Raw genomic sequence first — 22,686 nt, 5'->3', positions numbered from 1 at the left:
AGTGTTTCCCACGTCGGGGACACCGTTTCGAGCCTGCAGTGACGTGGAAAATCGCGCTCGTATTACTGCGGCAATTACGTGAGGCCCCCCCATCAACTTGTTGGGCGAGCACTGGATAGAGTGTGTCGGTGGATGTGTTGGGAATTTTTTCGATGATACAAATAAGAAAATGTATGAATGGATGGCAATTTCAAACTAATTTGCTAACTGCATACTTCATGTAAATAAAGACCCTGAAAGTCTAGATGGAATTTCTTTGCTGCTTTAATTCTTATCCCATTGCAAGCCTGTCTTGCGGCAGAAATATATCAAACTTTACCTAATACTGCTATCCTGTAGCAGAAATAAATCAAATTTCACCCAACATCTCTATCTTGCAGCTGAAATATATCAAATTTTACTCAACATTTCTTCATCACCTACTAACTCTTACAGACAAGTAATCTCTTATTTCCCTCTGTTTCTCTGTCTTTGTTACACCAACTGGTATTTTTCATTTCCTAACAATTCCAGGTCAAATGGACGTAACTTTCCTCCAACAAGTCAATGCGATCAGAATTATTCCCTTTGGAGAATAAAACTTTTGTACACGTTTGGGGTATTGCATTTTTTCCATATATTTACTATTATTTTCTTGGGGGTGTCTTTAAAGATTGACTTATCACCTAGAAATAAATTTATTTTCCATTAGGTGGCACGGTTGCAAAATAACATCTCATGTGTTCAAGATAATGTTATCAACTGACAAAGACAGTTGTTTAAGAAACAATGTACTTTCATCAATTGAATGCTTGAACAGACATTGCGCACTGTTGCAATGACATCTATATTTGCAAAATGCAAAAATTACAGTGGGCAACAGAAATTACTAAATGAAATTAATACAGAGCGCAAGAACTATTAAATCAAACTTATTCTCAGAAATTTCACTGTTCACTGACATTATACAAAATTTGTACATATATTAATTTTAGGGGGAAAACAGGTACAGGTAAATATGGTGAAAATATGGACGAATTACTGTTGCCAGCATTCAGTAGTGTAACTGACAGACTACAAAGACGATGCATGCTGTGTCAATTGTTTTCTTTCCCCTTCTCCTGCAAATTGCTATTCAGAAAACGTTACATTCACTTATATTAAATGGGTTAGTCAAATACCGGTTAGTGATTGGCTAAACACAGTCATGTGATGGAGGAACACTGGTTATGTTCGCCCATGGGAAAACATTTTTGTAATGTTCTCCCATGGAAAAACATCTTCACGTAACGAATGACAGAAGGACCCGCACACAGTGAATGCGGCTCTGCGCAAGCGATCGAGTGCGTTGTGCTGGTGGTTTATGTTGATGTATTTGACTAACCATTATAATATAACAGATGATGACTTTTGTTGTCGGGAACATGTACCAAAGGTTCCACCCTCAGGGTTTGAAATGCTATTTCAGGAGGCTATAAGTCCCTCAACTTCCTCTCGGGACTTATAACCCCCCTCCATAGCATTTCAAACCCTTCGGGTGGAACATTCGGTATGTTCCCTCCCCCACCAGTCATCATCTATGTTATTGTTGATCATCTTATTTTAATCTGTAAAGTGAGACAATTTTCCCCATGGAGATGAAAGAATTTAGCCAATACTCTGACCAAGAGGACAATGACAAATTTGATTTTTTTTTAAGTGTTTCTGTGCAAAAATCAGCGATTGAAAGTCAGACATTGAGCACATCCCAAGCCCCTTCTAGCCCCCTAATACCAAATGACAGTATTTTATACCTTGATTACACAGTGGCACCCTCAATCAGACAGAAATTACATAACTTTGTACTGGACTAAGGTTATGAAGATATCTGCACTGAAAAATAACACTAAAAAGCACCTAAACAAAATAAAAAATATCTTAGCGAAACACCTTTTTGTGGTGCAAACTTTGGCTCATGTTAACAGCTTCATCATTTGATGTTCCAGATATTAAGAATATTCCTCCAACAAAAATGATTTCATAACAGATGCTCTATCAGGGAGCATCAAAAAAAAAAAAAAAAATAATGAAATTCAGTCTGTACTGCACTTTTGCAAGGTCAGCGTGATTATCTATGAATAATTGATGCTTTCATTTTTTCTCGAGCGAAGGGGGGTAATAATTAACTTTCTCACTTTTCAGTTGAATCAATGGGGGAAAAAATAAGTGCTCTCTATGGCTCAATATTTAGTGAGCTATGAAAACCTGATCAAAATACTATGACTACTCTGGCTGTGCGCACCATTCAGACTTTGATTATTAAAGGCAAAGTACAGAAATTCACGCACACTTTGCAATACTTCCAGAAGATGAAGAGAAACTAAATAAAAGAGATCTACAGAGAGGGAGAGGGCATTAAGTTTGAATATAGCTTACTATGAACAATTATTAAGCAGTAATTCTCACATTTTCAGATATGAGACTGCATGGATATATAGCCATGTAAAACATCAAATGGCACCTTAAAAATTAAGAAACTTGCTAAATACAAAATACAACATTCTAGAAGACAATTCCTTCAAAGTCCTCTGACGCCACACTTCATGATATCATGCAGGAATGTAGCCAGGCATTATTCTGGTTGCATTTCAGGAAACATACTAGAACTCATCGCTGACCCATACAGCAAGCTCTGTGGCACTGCAGCACTTTATATTTCATGGGCTGTATCTGCAGCGGGCAACCTCAAGCTATATCCATGACAACCGCCATACACTGGCCATAAAACCCCAGCCAAAGAGACGCCATCCTTCACACTTCCCATCCTCTCTAGATGCACAAACTGGGCATGCATCGCTTATACCAGGGAGGCGAGTATATCCTTGACTATAGCCAGATAGATAGGATGAGCTCGTTAAAAGATGATTCTGCTCAGGTCTAATGGACGAGTTTCTAATTAACAAAAAGAATGAAAACTGGATTAATTTGACCACCACTCACAATCAACTGGGATGTCTCCATTTTCTCAATTGATAGTGGTATGGCACCATCATGTGCGGCCCTATGGGAACTTGGGAAATGTGGTCCATCGATTATGACCTTTGACCTTGAGGACTGATCTTCAATGGTCATTGCAAAAAAAAAAAGAAGTAATGTCCAAATTCCTTCCCATCCTTCATATCAAATTATATTTCCACAGGACTCTGTGTGACGAAACTTGTGACTGAAAATTGCATTTTAAGCCCTAAAGATACATGACCTTTGACCTTAAAAGTTAACATGATTTATACCCCAGACATTTCTTATCTATTTATATATCTATAAAGAGAATCAATACTTCTTTGAGATGGAAGTAGACTTCACCCACTGCAGTGTTTAAAAACAATAATTCATATGTCAGTCGTATCAAATATCCAATGTCCTGTTCTTAGGAAATCACACCTCACAATGGTGGTCCCTCCATCCTAAATTTGACTAAAAAGATGCCAAAACATTCAAAACTAACATTTGACAATTCATAAAGTATCTTAGCTGCCACTGAAGAATACTTTGGTGGTTTGAATTTACATTTGATACATAACATCACGATACACAATACTATCTCCTCAGAAAATTGGGCAGGAACTGACGGGTCTGGCAAGCAAGACTAATACTTAAGTTTGGTAATCATATTAATTGTTGGCCAAACATTACGGGCTATAGGCATTCTATCATGTTGAAGGTTATCAATTGTAAATGTCCTGCTACCAGTTAGACAAATGATCTGAAACTTGAATGCCCAGATAATCACTTCATTTAATGGCTGCATTGTCTCATTGTTTCATGGGATGTTCACATCAAACATCAATTTCATTACATGGGACCAAGCATGTATATTTATTCTGTACCCCTGGAAATCGACATTAACCAGAAACAAAAGCTTAACCATTCAACACATTCTTTTGGTAAACAAAAGCTGATGTCTTTGATGTCAAAACTGCATCTATCTCCTAAAATTTGCAATTCAATTCATTGATTTGCTTAAGTCTGGTTACCTTGATCATGAGATGACGAAATTTCTCTGACAATAGAGGAAACCTGAAATTTTGAGGTGCGTGCCCTCTACAACTATTCGTGAAGGGCTCGATTGAGGGAGACTTAAGAGGCACACAAACAGATACTGTCAACATTGGGAGAGAGGGGATGTCTGATGCTGCACAGTAGAACCTACGTATCACTTGCAGCTTTCACAGTACTCAAGAGTGCTTAATTTGAAACACGATTGTAATGACACATCACTAGGATTGTGTTTCAAATCATAAAAGCAACCTTCTTTTGCCGTGTGAACGCAAACTGGAATTGCAGAGGGTGATTTGAATCGTAATTCCCATCGTGTTTCAAATGATGGTCCAGATGTGTTCTCTACTCACGTTTCGCCAGATTTAAGAAGCAAAATAACCGTGTGAACGTAACTGTCTCCAATCATGTTTTGGGGGTAGAGCTTACGGTGACCTTTCAATGATTTCTGCAGAAAGACTGCGCTCCTAAAATGCTCGCACTGCAGTCAAAGCACACGCTACTTACAGCTCAAGAGTAATTGATGGGAACTTGGAAAGAAGCCAAACCTTCCCTCCTTGCTCCGAAATTCAAAACCACAGAATCTGCGAAGCCTTCCTCAGTCGTATGAACGAATGATGATTTGAATCGTAATTGCAATCGTGTTGGTAATTCAGCATTCAAATTAAGCACTCTCGGTAAATGTGAAAGCAAGGACAGTCAGTTTCTACACATGAAAGGGGGGAGGGAGAGTTCACTAGAACTAACAAAAATATTGCCTGGGCAAAGGAATTGCGCAGTGCACATGAGCTGTATCGGCACACCTGATGGCAAAGAAAATGTGATCAATGGGGAGGGATAATTTCTGTATGTTTACCCCAACATGGCACTAGAGATCTGTCACTTTTGAGTCTTGTGAGTGACCCAGCTGATGCCCCTAGTAGACTTTGATCATTTCATAAGTGTCCATTCTAGCTTTCTTATCAATGAGGTACTCCTCCGAATGCAGATAAGATTGTCCCACTGAGAGAAGGGAATGTGGAAGTCGTGACATGAATCAGACATTAAGTTCTCATTATTCATTGCCGTTTTCCACCCCCCCCCCCCCACCTTGGCACTAGCTGATGTACATGTACACCCAACACAGTGGGATTGGTATTGTGCTTAAAATGCTGACGTACTACAGGGGATGAAAAAAATATGACCTCTAAGCTAGGGTTACATGCATATGGTTTACCATGAGGTCAAAAGTCTGATAAGTAAGCCATCATCCATTTTTATAGACTTTCCATGGAGCCATATATATCACAATGTTACACATGCCCACTGTTGCGGTCAGCAGTCCATGTGAATGGCTCATGGTGGTTTTTTCCCAATCAACTATACAAAGAGCTAAATCTCTAGGTCGAAGGCATTAACCAGTTGAAGATGAGTCCCGAGAATACTAGGGCAGGTATCTATGGGAAATGCGTGTTGTAGTAAAATCAGTCCGTCCTCAACGAGTAAGGGCACAGGACCAGAGAAGGGGGTAACAAGCAGTGAAAATACATGATACCTTGTTGAGGCAAGACACCAAGGAAACACAGTGTATTTCTGTCTCTCAAATGAGACCTAAACAAGACACTACTGCCAGATTCCAGATTTGAAAGAAAGTGGCAAAAACCTGAGAGTGTGAATCCTTTCTAGTTGGAAACTGTCAAACTGGAAGGAAGGAGGGAGTCCTGTTCAGAAGCTACATGTGCTCCATATAATCATAATTTCATCCATTCAAAGTTAACAGGGAAGTTGTCACAACATTGGCTATCAAACAGAGGGGAGAAAATCCCAGTTTGTTGTTGCCAATGAGCTGGTCTTATTTGATTAAACAGTAAGTGACATGATTGGTTGATTTAACATGAAAACCAATCTCAAAGAGAAGTTAAGTATTGTCCAAAACACTCAGAGCCCATTCAAGGAAGTCAAAAGTCAAGCTTGACAGGGAGTGGCTGAATCTATCCTTCTCCACTTTCCCCCATCATTTCTGGATGTTGAAGAAGAATCAAGCCACGCCCTTCCGTCTCTTTCACTGTCCATCTGTCTGTCTGTTATCTGTCTGTCCTCTCCATTCTGTCTTGTCTCTGTCTGTTTGTCTGTCTCATGTCTGTCTGTTTGTCAGTATCTGTCTCCCCACCCATCTCTTCATTTATCCATCAGGCTGTCTAAACAGGGCCTTAAAAACGGAATGAGCGCACGGACGAGGGAGACTTGCGAGTCAATAGCGCGGCGAGGGAAGATGCCGCTCGCTTCATATCGGGCGATAAAGAGATGTTTGCCCCCCACGTGCGAGGGGGAGAGGCAATAATCGGGAGCGGGCGGAAGAGACACAAATACACACACACACACACACATTCACGTACATTGTGCTCCGCTGCTTTGGTTGCTTGAGGCAAAGTGAGCAATTCTCTGGCCAAACTTTGCACAACATTCTGTGTAGAACAACTGCATTACAATCATTAGAGAGAGAAAGAGGAGGGGGAGAGAGAGAGACAGAGAAAGAGAGAGTGTGGGTGTGTGTGTGTGTGTGTGTGTGTGTGTGTGTGTGTGTGTGTGTGTGTGTGAGTGTGAAAGAGGGAAAGTAAGGAACAGGAATACAAAAGGTTGGAAAGAGAAAGCCAGTGAGAAGAGAATGTGCATCATTTCATGCTGAATGTATACAAGTAGATGGGCGCGAGTCTCCCATGCAACCCCCTCAGGGGCCCAACCTGCCAGCCGTGTTTATTCCTGACACTCACAAGTCACAGGCACAGCCAAATCAAAAGCACACAGAACACCTTTCCAATTCTACTCCCTCCCCTCCCCCCCCCTCCTCCTCCGCTATCCTTTTATTCCTTTTCCATCCAACTTTCAAACGAGCTCTACATCATAATTTGCTCATCTCAGAGTGAAATGCCAAGAAACTAATAAAGACTGACTTACTGACAACTAAACACAATATTGAAGAAAATAAGTTCAAAATCTTGAGTTTAACTGTGTTGGTCAAATTAGTGTGCCATCACAGTTGGATAAGGAGGCTGTGACTTTCTGTGATGTCACACTCTAGTGGGATGATAGAAGAAAACATATGAGCCATTCAACAATGTGCCATTTTTTGATAATAAGTATACATCCCCTCAACCTGGTACTGACTGTTTAGGACAATGTTATTTCCTATGTCTTTTGAGGGGTGCCAAATAAAGTGATCTATCATTATGATGGAAATATCACTCACTTTTGGAAAGCTCAAATCTGTCATATTTCCTCAAACTTTACTGATGATGTGTATTACATGTACTATCTCTGCATGAATCCATACATAGAATGCTATAAGTAAGTTTCCCCTTTAAACTTCCTAGTGGTTTCTGAGCAAGCAGAGTAGAATGATTTTCTGGTAACATCGTCCAATGCTTAAACCTCCAGGCCATTTTTGCTGTTGCTTCTTTTTGCTTCTTGTTTGGGCCCACGAGTTTGTTGAGTGTTGGGAGTCGAGTTAATGTTTCCCCAAACTTCAACATGAATTCACTAGATGAGCTTGAATGGAGTCTGTTCATCACATTACGACTGAACCTGCCCCTCCCTCCCTCCCCCTCCCCCCAGTCCTCAATCAAATATTTGCTGTGAAACAAGAGGGAGAGATATAGACAGAGAGTATATTAGAGAGAGGGAGAGACAGATCAGAGTAAGAGAGAAGACATGGATACAGCATGATTGAAGTCGTGTTTACCTCTCAATATCTGCTTGATATCCTGTGCTGCCCTCGTGGGCGTGAATTTGTTGACGATGTCTAAGGCTGTTTGGCTGTGAGAATTCTTCTTGAGGACGTCTATGCCGCTCTGCATGGAACGGGATGAAAGAAAAACGACATCAAGATACGAATGTAAGAGAAAAAGATCTGTAGAGAGAAGAATATCGGTCATGAACAGATATATCTTGAGGCTGTGTGACAATCGGCAGCGCTTTGCATGATTACATTCAACAGATCCTCTGTGTATCAAATGCAATCCAATCTTCAAGGCAGTAAAGTTTAATTTGTTTCATGGCTCAAAGTAAGCACACAAACTGCAACAGCTTACAGCGCACTGGAGTTATGATGATACAACACAGAGTTTTAACATTTCCAATATTTCAAGCTATGCCAACAATGCTCGCATGTAAAACAAAACATGCTGCTTTCCCATCACAATACTTTAAAACCGAGTTTCATAACTGCAGAGGTAAGATATTTTCCCTAGCCTCTCGTCTTCACAGTAATACTAAATCCCAATGATAGCTCGGGCAATCACCCTTCTGATGTCCTTGATACTCTCATCACATTGCAAAGATGCATCTCCACATCTCATATATCCTTGTGAGGAACGCATCATTTATTGAAGGAGGAAAAGCAGGCTGCATTGCGTTTACGAATGCGCATACAGGCAAATTCATGTTTCATGAATTGGATCGAGGAACCCCACATGGGTGGAAAGTTTCTGTAAAGAGAGAGTTCATGCACATGGCTCTCGAGAAATAAAGTTGTCTTTTTTTCCCTGATTCCTCCTAAACATTGCGTGGTAATGCAGCCTTACTATTGTTCAGGTTTCTACAGAAATTGAGCGTGTGTTCTTGGTCACCACCATCTTCTCCTTGAGGTTTTGCTGGCCCTGATAAAGCTAGAAGCCATTTAATTCTTCACAATTCGATTTGACTCAATTTCTACAAATTAACTGCAAACAAAATTGTATTATTAACGTGACAGCTTAACAATAGAGAACAACGTACATTGTAGCTCCATACACTACTCAACTTTGCGATACTCATTACTTTACATATCACATTTCTTTGTACCCAAAAGAATTAATACTTTTGGTACCACAAAGAATACAACTTTTTTTTTTTTGTACCCAGAAGATTTCATACTTCTTTGTACATAAAGGAACAGAAAACATAAAACCAAAAGGAGATAAAAATTTTGCTTAATCTAGACAAAGAACAGAAGAAAGAGCTACAGTAATTCTCTGATCAAATTTCAGACTTGGGAGGTAAAATTCAGAGGGCTTGCTGAAGTTGTCATTAACTGTTACTCGGGATGCATTCACGGTTGGTATTTATACTCGATGTGGATACTTTAAAATCTGTGATATCAAGACCATTTCCCTGAGCAATGACGGCGCAGATACCTGAAGACCCTAACACTACTGAGTCACATGCAGTATGTTCTGGTTGCTTTGATATAACATAAGCAGCCATTTTCCTATTTTTATCATTGATTCCAACAATGATATACAAAATTCTGATGTTTATGGCTGCAACCCCCCCCCCCTCCCATTCATTATTAACCCTTTCCTTTCTGGATCCTAAAATTCTACTAGACTTTGTACAAGCTTCATGTAAACAATTGGTTAAGTGTGTAATTCACTACTGCATCAAAGCAGCATTACTTTAATACTATTCCTTCATCACTGGTGGATCCAGGTGTAATACCAAGGGATTAAAAGTGGCTTAGCAGCAGGTAAGCATAGACTGAACCTGTCCCATGTTTAATACCACTGGATTAATGAATGACAATAACATTTATCATGATTTCAAATTCTCCAGCAACGATTCCTTGATGCAATGTTCCAGCCACTAATCCTTTTGAAATGAAATTAAAGACCAATAAAGTTTCATATGATAGGAAACACAAACATTCCGTAAAAATGTTTCTGACACATATTCTGGGTAGTGCTATTTACCTGCCTTCTGGAGGAGGTAAGTCAAGTGTTCTTTCTTTATGCTAGAATGAAAATTTGAAGAATTCTCTTCATATTTTCTTTATAAAATTTCACTACTAATCCAGCAATGACCACATATCTATTTGACCAACACTTTGAATATTTGCTACGAATTGTCAGAGTTTCCCGAAATGTTCATGAATGTGTCTTTCCAATATTTTTTTTTTTTTAATTCAGTACCATAAATACCATATCTACACATGTATTATGTGTGTGTGTTCCACCCCATGAAATATTCCACAAAATTTCACGCTAATACAAAGTTTTTGGTATCAGACCAGTATGTGCTATACTTATTCAATAAATGATCTACCGGATTGGCTATGTGACATGAAACTGTTGCCTACACTGGCTTGAATATTCATTTAGATATCAATAGGGCATCTCTGTATATTGAAATTACAAATCATCACATAGGAGTGTTACATCTTACCTGTTGGAAAGCGTTCATACACATTTTGAGTTATTCAATCCCCTGTCCCCTCTCTCCCATGCCCCCCCCCCCCCCCCCGATCCATTTGCAAATGAAGACTACTACCTTCAAGTAAGTGCGTCAAAGTGACGCTAGCATCTATACTTGCCATGATTAGTAACCGTACGACTTCTGACTTGCCGGCCAGGGCAGCCTCGTGAAGCGCCGTCCCATTGGGCGTCTCTCTGTTCAGATCAATTCCAGCGTCAATCAGTATTCTGAAAAATACAACCAAAAGAGATATAAACAGTTGTATAAATGAATCATGCAGAGTAAAGAAACGTCAAGATATTGATTGAATTCTCGCATCACAACCCGCACCGGGGCAAAGGAAAACAGCGGGATGTTTTCAATAGAAGAGAGAATTTAACATTGATGATGTTGACGATTGAGTTATCCCATCTTGCAATCAAAACAGAATGACGGGGACAGTCTGCAGAACTTTTATGAGCAGATGTGAGTGATGCCTCGCAACCATGGCGACGACACAAGAATGACACTCGCTGGCATTTCCAATTTTATGAACAGCATAAATAAATAAATATATATATATGTATTATATAAACATATATATTGAGAGAGAGATATATGTAAACATAGAGAGTGAGAGATAGAGAGACAGAAATGATGATAATCGGTCACACCTATTACTCTTCACAACTACAGTGATGGCAGCATAAATAAATAGCTGGATGAAGGATTGCCTGATAAAAGTGGAGCTAATCTACTTGGGATTATGATTTAGTAGTCTCGAGAAAGTCTGATATTAGTGGTTTCATGAATAGAAAAAAAAAATCCAAACATTCCTTATGATGTAATTCTCTGTATATACTATTTGCAGTGCCAGAAAGATTCACAAAAATAGTAGCACAAAACAAACATACTATGATATACACACAAAGAGACACATAAATATACCAACACATTTAATTAAATATATACATACATACTGTACATATTCACACACACTAACTGAGACACATACCAACACACATCATATACATACAGTACATACATATTATCACAAATGATACCTCCTTTTCACATCATAAAATTTCTTCATAAGACCAACCAAAATGAAGCCAAAAGAAATGACTTAATTCACCAAGCCTATATCTACTGGCTGTTTTGCTTAGGTTTTTTTTTTTTTTTTTTTTTTTTTTTTTTTTTTTTTTTTTTTGAGGGGGGATTAATGGTAAAATTGTCCTTCATATACACATAAAAAAAATGATATATGAAATATATCTACATACGTATACATATGTACACATCATACACACAGAGATAACGGCTATATAACACTCCAGCTGTTGAAAAGCGATGCTATCTGATAAAGCCAGAGGCTACTTAAAGGTGACGTTGAGCAGCTACCCTGCACACACGTACACCATACGCACGGTCCCAGGTCCACCTATCTCTACTAAATACTAACCATTTATAGTGAGAATATCTACAACTGCAAATATTTAATAATTCTGCACCAGTTACCCACAGACAACACAGTTAGTGTAATGGTAAATGTAGCCTTCCCCCTTTTTTTTTTTATAAACTGTAATGTTGTTGGCATAAGGCCAACATGCAACATTGCTAATTTTCTATCGATAATTTTCACTATTTTACAGACAAGTGTACATTTGAAAAAGCAGATCCACATCAATTTTTCATACTTGTAGTCTTTTCAACAGTCAGGTTTTCAGATGGCTACACCAACATGTATTATAAAACACCCAGGGGAAGTGACAAGTTGAGCTATATTTGCTGCAAATATTATCATGATCACATAGCGCTGCATGAAGCCAATTCATTATACAAAATCACCATCCACCGATTACCATTATCCCTGTGCTATTTGCACCAAATTGCGCGAAAATCAAATTATCGCACGGAAAAATATTGAGCGGATCGGCAGCCAAAGAGAGCCCATTAACACGTAATGATGTTCAAGGTACACATTGTTAACATTCTCTCGCGGAACCGCATCGCTGTCGCGACCACTGGGAAATGCTCCACGCGTCTCCCTCGTGGTCTACCGTGCACGCACGGTCACCTGTGGAAGCGGTGGATTGAGCTGGAGAGAGAGCGTAATGATTGATACGCCATCAAACTCTCATCAAAAGAGAAGAAGGGGAGACAGAGAACGAGAAAAGAAAAAAAAAAAGGAAAAGACAGAAAAAGAAGACCACCTGCTTTTCTACTTGCCACGATCTAATCCAACTGCTCTCCCCCGACGGTGAATTATGCACCGCGGTTGCCACGGAGTGCCGACTGAGAGGCCATTTTGCGCTTTTATTAGGGTCATCACATGCATCGTCGTCAATGCATTGCGGAGGACATGACGAGCGAGAGACAGTATCTCATCGGCCCGTTCGGGCCTATTGGTGACAAGGACACCTGCTTACAGTCTGGTCAGTGATTTTCATCATAGGCCACTCTCCAGCTTCCCTACCCCCCCCCCCCCACCATCCTCGCAATAACCCCCTGCCCCCCCCCTTCCCATCTAAATCCTTTTAATCATTTGATGGCATGCAAAAGATGTTGCAAAGGGGGAAATTTAATGATTTGATGACAGAGATATGCACAACACATGCTTCCTTGCTACTGTGATTAGAGAGAGAGAGCACCTTTTTCAATAAAATGTCTCTGAAGAAACATGAATAAAGTTACTGACTAACGTGGCCTGTGTTTGTTTTTTTTTAACGTGCCTTCCTTTGACATCAGCCAGAAATGTGATAGAAGGCATACTTTGACAATAATTTGACGGCGTAATTATTCAAACTGATGAAATTCTTCCTTCAAGTTGTTTTTATTGCAACTGAATGACAAACTGCCCCACATTGACATAAATAAGCACATTCTTTATTTTCTGTTCTTTATTTTGGCTGTATTAAGGGGCTCTATCTGCAGTTTCCACAATGCTTTACCAGTGGTAGTACCTACCTTTGACAGCTATCTTAACCCATTGAGGACGGACTGATTTTGCTACAACACGCATTTCCCATAGACACCTGCCCGAGTATACTCGGGACTCGTCCTCAACAGGTTAAAACATTGCTCCATTGCTGCCAAATGAGTGAAGTGCCCTTTGTACATGAGGAAGTACCTGGACTCCCCTTTGGCCAAGTTTGATACAAATTACAAAGTCACGTTCTCGACCTTTGATAGCACAGCACAATGGCTGAATCTTAAAACAAACAGTTATATGCACATGACACTCAAAATCATCCCATATGACAACAAAAGGTGCACGTGTCAACAAAAAAAATGTGATCGTAAATAACCGCAAATTGATACCAGAAGCGCAAATGGGTTTCTACGAAACAAACATTACGCCTGTACAAATTGAAAAAAAGAAAAACAATTCACCTTTGATATTGACAATCTGAAAATATTTGCAGAGTCAAAGAGTCACAAAAAGATGGATGAAAAGAATCAAAAAGCAGCAGCAGAAAATGGAAAAAAAAAACCAGCACTTGCGACATCACGCACTCATTCACTGCTGGTTGCTCTACAGATGGACCGATCCCATTTGCCGCGATTTTAAATTTCCACAAGCAATATGGGAGGAGCACAGAGCTCATTTTGCCGTGTTCCAATTGCCTAGATATCTGTTTTATATATGTGCCATCTTTTGTTCCCTCGTGTCTTGGGGAGCGGAGGAACCATGGGATGGACGGCTGTGGCTTGCAGAGCCTGGTGACCTCTGCTTATTGGGCATACTACGTACTTCTGGGCCTGCTCTCTGAGTAATGAAATATACTAGACATTTATGTCAGTCTAGTCCTGAATGCAGCAGCTGCGGATTGAAATACATGCAGCTCACATCTGATGATAACTACAACTTCGGATTCACCAAATTAAACTGTCCTTTTTTTTGGCCATATCTGATTAACCCTTCCTTTGCCGGGGCCTTTGGACAGTTGTGTACAAAGCTATGGGTTTTCCTGTACTTGTTGCACACAGAGGTAAACATGCTTGCAGTATTTACAGAGATTTAAGGACAAATAAACTACATTTAACACAGAGACAAATAAGGACATAAAGAGGAAACTCCAAGACTATTGCAGACATCTATGCCTACTAATATTGGTAGGAAATAGCATGCAGATGTTTCAATTTCTACTTGACCTTTTACTTTGTCATTCTATTACAAATAGTTTTCTTATCCTAATCAAACACTCCAAAGTTCTACCACAATTGACCAGGACCCCATTTTATCAGAAGATAAAATCAATTTTAAATTTCCTTACCACACAGACTTACAGTTGAAATTAACTCTATAATCAATTTCAACTCTTCATAAAACAGGGCACTGCCATGTTTGTCAAAATAACATGTATCAAATCTTTGATCACTTGCCTGTGGGCTTGACCAAATCGGAACACCGTTACTCCTTTTCCACAATTCAATTTTCCTAGTACAGTGAAAACATGCAAATCTGTCAGCTACTTTATTGAATATAAATGGTCCCGCTGTAATGAATATGAACGGTTCTACTGTCATGTGTATGATATTACCCTTTAATCACAAATCGAATGTGGTGCCGTGTTTAAATCAAAACACGTCATACGAAGCCACAACATTCAGCTTATTTCTGCTCAAGTCCCATCGTGGCAAATATGTATTTGGCGGGGGTAATAATACCTGCATTGCAGTTGATTCTCGCGTTACTGAACGATACGCAAGAGCCCCAGGGTGCACCAGATACGCGATTTGTGCTTGTTGAGACACCGCCTCCCATCCCGGGCAAGGAGTAGATAAGAGTCCGAATATCGGTTTCGCTCTCAATCATACGCTCACTTCATAACATGGAGTATGCCCAGACATGAGAGGGGAATACAGTGCCACATTACCCTTAGTCCCATAAATGTACCTCAACCGTATCCTCTTGTCTCTCATTTCAGTTTTACACCTCCTTGTGTAAATCTAAATTTGCTGCTTCCATTCCCCCTTCTGACTGGATATTTGTATCGATTCACAACACAGGAATACTTGATTGATAAAGTATGTGATATAATTGAAACACTGCATTTCACCACATCTGATTGTTTTCCTGTTGTATAGAGAGATCTGTCACGTGAATACTTGCATCGTAAATCAGAAACACCATGAATCATTGGGCATGATTGCCTATTCATACGACATTTTCTCTCCCATACATGGTGACATATTCGTGCTATGCATTACCTTGAAAAGACCCAACTGCTAAAACTTGCAGCCACAATAACTATTAAGTATGCAGAGCTCCCCCAGGGGCGAACATCACCAGGCTTCCACTGCTCTATGATTATGACGAATGTGGTGTGAACGCCGCGATCCTGTTGTCATGTTCCGAGAAAATGCATCTGAATGGTCTCATAGCGATGTCTCATACATCAATACATTGCCACTGATCACAAGAATACTCAACATGTCTGAAAGTGCCTCCCACATCAGCCTAAATTTCCCACGGCTGCAGCTGGTCATATTTCTCTTTCTATTTCCATTCCAGTTCCAGTAAAGCTTCACTTGCAAAGTGGCTCAGAGACCAAAAGCAAACAGATAGATGACAATGTGTTCCTCAAGAATCCTTTACTCTCGCACCTATCACATTGCAGGGTATGGTCTTCTTATGCACTACTCATCCTGGAGATGCTCACACAAGTGCGATTGAAGGAGGGTATATCCTAAAAATAACGGTTGCTTTGAACACTACAGTCAGAGAAAAACCTGTAGTTCTGCACAAACTTGGACAAACCAGCTTTCACAAAAAAGAAACAAAATAACAAATACAACAACCATATACGCTTGACCATTTAAATGTAAGAAAACAAACTTAAGATGTACATGGTTTCCCTTAGGAAAAAAACAAACAACTAATCGGTTTCAGTTTTCAGTTTGATTTTAATTATGCCATCATTCTTTTACTACACCTCACAAACTTCAGACTTGACATGCAACTAGTTTCACGTTTTTTTTTTTTCAATCTTTTCTTACAGCACTTTTTTCCAAAATGATCCTTTTGTATCATAGGAATCCTGCAATCAAGCTCATGAAAATCACTTGTTGGTCATGTTCCAAGTGAAATAAATAAAAGATTCACCCATCACCAATTTCGAAACATCTGTTTAATTTCCTAAGATTTTCACCAATCTCCTTTCTTTCTTGATACCAAAGCATTTAATCAGAATTTCTGTTACAGTTGGTTTGCTTTTTTGATGAACATACTTTTATGATGAACATAAACAACCCCAGTGTTTACTACTTAAAGAGCATGTTGTGTTTCCTCATGCGGATTTGTATCCCTTCGTAAAACAAGTCATATACATTTCATACATGTCTACCACTACTTATGTACTCTCTTGAGAAGTTCATATAAAGCACGGCGTGCATTTATATCCTTTTGCATGAGGAGAGCTATTTTCTTTCGGAGGTGATGTTATTTCATCACGGGGCACCGGTAAGTACAACATCTGGGCATTCCGGGCATTAATGGGGTGTTTGTTTTCAGGACGGAGGACATTTTCCGCCAGCTGACCCTAAGAAGTACTCCTCCCTTGGGCCCTGACGTCCCTCCCAACCGTCGTCATCGTCAGGAGAAAGAGAGGTTAAAAAATTGAATGCGATTTATCGTCCCCTCTCATCAGAGAGTCAATGTTATTAAAAGTATCTCTCGTCTAATAAAAGGAGAACAGCACAGCCCCCGGTACAAACACACACACATCACAGAGGGGCCGAAAGCCGAAATAGACCTGTCACAAACGGAAGACCCGCATCCCATCATTTCAAATCCTCCATCTGATGGTATCGGAGGTATCACCGAGCGTCATACCTTCTGTGATAACGTGTCCTCTGTATTGGGCAGGGTGGGCTGCACGTTATCACTCCAATACAGGATGCATCCACACCACACCAAATCTTCCTGAATTACTAAGTGTGTACTAAAGTGTATCGTGTCTGAAAAAGACATTTCACTTTTGATATTTTACATGACTTCGTCAGTGAATACTCTCCTGATACTCTACCACAGGAATCTTTCAAATGGCAAAAATTATCTTTCTCATCATAGAGAAAAAGTCACATGGTAAGAATGTTTCCCTTGGGAGTATTTTAGTAATTACAGCAAATACTCAAATCATTCAATTATACTTCTGAATCATACTGCATCTGCAATACATACCTATTAATAGTCCCCAACTGCACAACACTTTTAATGAAGCAATGAAACTTGGGGGGGGGGGGGGGGGAGGGGGTCTGCCAAGCAATATCTAATGTTTCTAAGTTGTTTATTTCAAATTGGAAAATTGATGATATTTGCGTGATATTTGCTCCATCAAGTTCAGACAGGATTTCTCCCAATTGTATTCTCACTGGTTTTGACACATGATTTCTAATAGCATCAATACATGTTTCAAATACATTAACGAGCTTCACTTTCAAACGAGCACATAATCATGCAAAATACAGGAAAAATGCTAAACTATACCTATTCTAAACAAATGTTACCTAAAAACTCCCCTCCCCACACACACACACACACAATTATAGCTGCTGCAAATCAATAAGCCATCTGCACCAAACAAAGAGATTGCCCATAAGATGCTCATCACCTCACAGATGTGAACGCACCCCTTGCCCAAGCAAAAGCAAAGCTGACTCTGACGTTCAGCTGTTCCTTTTCGGGACGTCATCAATCATGGCTTATCAGGTAGATAACGATTGGCCAAGGCAAGAATGTAACCAAATGACAGATGTCACAATCTTCGCCTCCTTTTGCGAGCTCGCGCGCACACGAGTGTGAGTGAGTTACCGACTGATAACGCAACCATACAAACTTGTACACACATGCTTCAGCACGCCCTTTTTTTTTGTTTTTTAGTAATCTTTATCTTTATCACACACACACACACACACACACACACACAAACACATATCAATTTCCTGTTCTTGCTATACCTTTAAAATCAGCACATACAAGACAGAAGAAGAAGAGATATGAAAATACATTTTCATAGGACAGCCCTGACTGGAATCAATGACAATACTTTGAATCCATATCGATTACAGTTGGAATTGCTTTTTACAACCACAGACAGCAATTTTTTACCAGTTGATTTGTTTGTTTGTTTGCTTTGTAGCAATCCTCATTTTCTCTCTCTATCGCCCTCCTTCGTCAAAGATAACTATCCATTCTGATTATCTCGCGAAGCACAGAAGTCTCTCTGATGATATATGATGACTCGGCGCTAACCGCATTGGGAAGCTATCCGACCTTCCCAATTTAAATTGCCCAAATCAATCTAACCTAACTCAATAAGAAATCACATTGCCAGAACCACGCAAGTACTGCACCAGAGTGCAATATCGCAGAGGTTTGAGAATAGAATTGATATTTTGATCTCCCAGTTGGGGAATGGGGGCAACCCTATTTCATTTCACCCCTCTCCTTCGTTCTCTTGAGCCCGTAAAATTCTTGGATCTACAAACTCTTCCTGGCGTTGCACAGTCAGAGCAGTCTACACAAGATGTGAACTCATTTTAACAAATGCACAAATACAGCCAAACTCAATTTATGACATTAACAAGGAACATCTATCAGCAGCACAACTTTCCCAAAATGCTGCTTTTACCTTACCTGCATTGACTGACTTTACAACTTGATCCATTAAACAATTGGATAAGTTTCTGAATTTCTATTTGTTGGGGTTTTGATCTTTGCTCAATAAACAGCAAACTAAATGACATCATGACACACTCTATTTTCTTTTTACTTGTACCAATTTGCAATGAAATCATTAAAAAAAAAATGAATGGGAATGAGGGATACTCAGATTCAAAGGATAAATTTGAAAGTTGATAACAAGGTGCTCACTATCAAAATTCATCATCGATTATCATCCTCATCAGTTCGACCCTATTACAACAAATGCAAAGAGAACCACTGCTCTTACGGTTTTGTGTCACAGCTATAAAAATATTTTGACTTTGACAAACTGCCCAGAACATTAGGGTGTATTTTCCGTTCCTTTCATTCCAAAAGTTATTTCTTTGCTTTGCATCAAATGATAGCAGGATGTCATCATAACTTAAATCTTTTTTTTTTTTTGACATGCTGCACAGAAAAAAAAAAAAAAGAAAAGAAAAATTAGGCTGAATTAATTTTAATGGCAGGTCATTCAGATGAAGTGAGAATAAATTTCTTGGAATTATTTATTATCATTATTATTATTAGTTTGCTTTCTTTCTTTTTTTCTCTCTCCCAGGGGGTTAACCACAATATACAGAGTTCAGTAAGAATAGTAGCTTTTAAACAGAAAAAAAAAAAAAAAATTGGAGGGGAAGAGTCCATTGATTCATTGCAATATTAGAGGTCCCACGGTTGTGGGAAGGACCCTGCATCGGTACTCCACTGGTGAACACTCACAAGCCATGCAAATAAAGGTGCATTTCTATTCATTCACTTTGGGGTTTTTACTGTGTGTTTGTTTACTTTTCTTTCTTTTAAATGGACTGCAGGGGTGAATTATCCTTCTGAATCGTACCCCTTTGACGGTGCTTTTCGACGTGGTCAGATAAGGAAACCGATCCTCAATGTTACATTCATTCATTTGTAAGTGCCCCGGTTACATCGACAAAAGTGCATGTTGCATTCAATTTGGGCAAGACCAAAAAAAAAAAAAAAAAAGGATGAAAGACAGAAGAAGAAAAAAAAATCACTTAATTTAAAGCTCCTATATCCTCTTTGCAAATGTCACAAATTTTGCATGACTAAAGAAAAATGCCTTCCAATTTTGAAATCTTATGGAAATACTGTTATCAAAAAAAAAAAACAAATAAAAAAAATTCACATGTCACTCAAGAATACACTCCCCTCTTGTACTAAGAATGTTTGGAACTTCTGCGGGGTCTGAATAAATTCACTGGAAATCTATAGTATTCCTTTGCCCACCATTATTAAAAAAAACAAGAGACCCGCGGGTCTAGCGCTCACCTGAGTATCGCAAGTTCACCTTTCACGCAGTCACTAATCTAAATTATTCACAGCTCTACTAAAATTTGACCAGGCTTCTCAAGTAGAAGATGAAAATGTACAATAAGGGCCGAAATTTTTAAAGATTCCTTCATTTGGGGAGATTGGGGGCCCCCTGGGGCCCTCTGGGTGGGGCATGGTGCCCATTTTGATAAATTGAGATCCTGACCCCCTAGGGATGCTACCTGCCAAGTTTGACGAAAATCCATCATGAGGTTTTCAGGAAGAAGATGAAAATGTACAATTCAGGCCCCCATTTGGACCTTCCCAACCCCCCCCCCCCTGCCCCCAAGAGGGGCACCCCTGGATTTGCTATGAACAAACTTGAAACTACAGTCATTAATGTACTCACTCATAGTATTATCTTAGCTCTATAACTTCTGATTCTAGAGAAGATTTTTAAAGATTCCTTCATTTTGGGGGGTTTGGCCCCGCTGGGGCCCCTGGGTGGGGCATGGTGCCCATTTTAACAAATTGAGATCCTAACCCCCTAGGGATACTACCTGCCAAGTTTGGTGAAAATTGGTCACGGGGTTCTCAAGAAGAAGATGAAAATGTATAATTTAGGCCCCATTAGGACCCCTCCCCACCCCCCTCCCCTGGGTCCCAAGGGGGGCACCCCTGATTCTGCCATGAACAAACTTGAAACTACAGTCATCAATGTACTAACTCATAGTATTAACTTAGCTCTATCACTTCTGGTTCTAGAGAAGAAGATTTTTACAGATTCCTTAATTTTGGGGGGTTTGGGCCCCCCTGGGGGCCCCCTGGGTGGGGCATGGTGCCCATTTTAACAAATTGAGTTCCTAACCCCCTAGGGATGCTACCTGCCAAGTTTGATGAAAATCGGTCTTGGGGTTTTCAAGAAGAAGATAAAAATGTAAAAGTTTACGCACGACGGACGACGCACGACGGACGACGCACGACGGACGACGCACGACGGACGACGCACGACGCACGACGGACGCCGGACGAAGGGCGATCGCAATAGCTCACTTGAGCCTTTGGCTCAGGTGAGCTAAAAAGTTTCCAGTTCAATTATTCTTGAGGAAAGGGCTGACTTACCTACCTCTACACTATACCAGCTTATAGAAGGAAGTCTAATTTTCGGGGTTGTAAAAGGCACACACAAACTTTAAAGTCCATATTCATTGATTCCAAACATGTCTGAATTCCTCCCGATGTCATGCATCTTCTCCCCTTTTCTTTCCTAGTTTCACTCTTCATTGCATATTCAAAAGACACCGACGTCATGTCTAAACTTTCTGAGGTTACCACTACTTCTTCTTTTCTTGCAAATTAGCTTCAAATCCCCTCACGGAGGCATGATATCTACGCAGATATAGGATCACAAGATCAGGGAGCTTAAATGAGATACAACACAGGATATCGTACACATATAAAAACAGATGGGTGCAGCACTTACATGCATGATACATGTAATGCATTCAATCGACCCGCCAGCTCCCTTGCTAGTGCTCCCCTTTCGTTTTTATGACGTCATCAGACCTGGCAGTGAAATTCGCAATATTCGTGGTTCGCAAGCGCATATCGAAGGGTGGTCAAACTTGCTATCTCTTACTTCCTCTTGGCAATCAAGTGAGTTGAAAGTGACATTTTCTACTGAGGTGTTTCAATCTGTCAGTAGACTTGACATATGCCTACGTAGCCGTGTTTCAATATATTTTCACTTTAAGCGCATGTGTAACATAAAGACTCGTAAGAAGTTTTTTTTTTGTTTTTTTCAATAATGAAATACTGCCAACGGATATTAAAGGATAAGTCCACCTTCATATACATGTGGATTGAGTGAATGCAGCGATATTAGTAGAACACATCAGCAACAGTTTGGGGAAAATCTGACAATCCAATCAAAAGTTATGAATTTTTAAAGTACCTGCACAGTCACTGCTGGATGAGAAGACTACTACAGTGTAAGATGTCATATGCCTGGAACAAAATAACGAAAATATTTTATTTTTTGAAAAAGTGCACATTGCCTCGACTTGCCACTGACGTATGTTAAAGGTAATATTATTCCCTCTGAATTCTGAAAGAGGCAAGCCAAGTCTTCTTTCATTATACAAGAAAAGTTAAAATATATTGGATTTTCTTTATATTTTCTTTATAGCGTTGTAAACATGTGACATCACAAGCTGTAGTAGTCTTCTTATCCAGCAGTGACTGAGCAGAAACTTTAAAAATTCATAACGGATTGTTCGATTTTCCTCAAACTTTCACTGATGTGTTCTACTAATATTGCTACATTCACTCAATCCAAGTGTCTATGAAGGTGGACTTGTCCTTTAATCTAACAAGGGATTTTCCAATATTCTTTAGACTCCCTCACTATAAGTTTCAATTCCACCATGAAGATGTTCATACCACTACGGAAGGTTGCAGTGCTCAGAAGATGAACCCACCAGAACACCATAATATTTTCTTTAACC

General features: G+C 39.7%; 1 protein-coding gene across 1 annotated transcript in view; it reads right to left on the bottom strand.

Annotated features, from left to right (window-relative positions):
• Positions 1 to 22,686, bottom strand: part of LOC140232189 (uncharacterized) — a 162,926-nt gene that overhangs the window by 44,227 nt on the left and 96,013 nt on the right. The window contains exons 6-7 of the mRNA XM_072312327.1: positions 10,340 to 10,448; positions 7,733 to 7,841 (exon numbers count right to left, since the gene is read on the bottom strand). Coding sequence (XP_072168428.1) covers positions 7,733 to 7,841; positions 10,340 to 10,448 — 218 coding nt within the window. The remainder of the gene's footprint in view (positions 1 to 7,732; positions 7,842 to 10,339; positions 10,449 to 22,686) is intronic.

The sequence above is a fragment of the Diadema setosum genome, chromosome 8 (genome assembly GCF_964275005.1).
Source record: "Diadema setosum chromosome 8, eeDiaSeto1, whole genome shotgun sequence".
Classification (NCBI taxonomy): Eukaryota; Metazoa; Echinodermata; class Echinoidea; order Diadematoida; family Diadematidae; genus Diadema; species Diadema setosum.
Note: the sequence above shows the minus strand (reverse complement) of the source record. Positions and strands in the feature narration are given on the sequence as shown.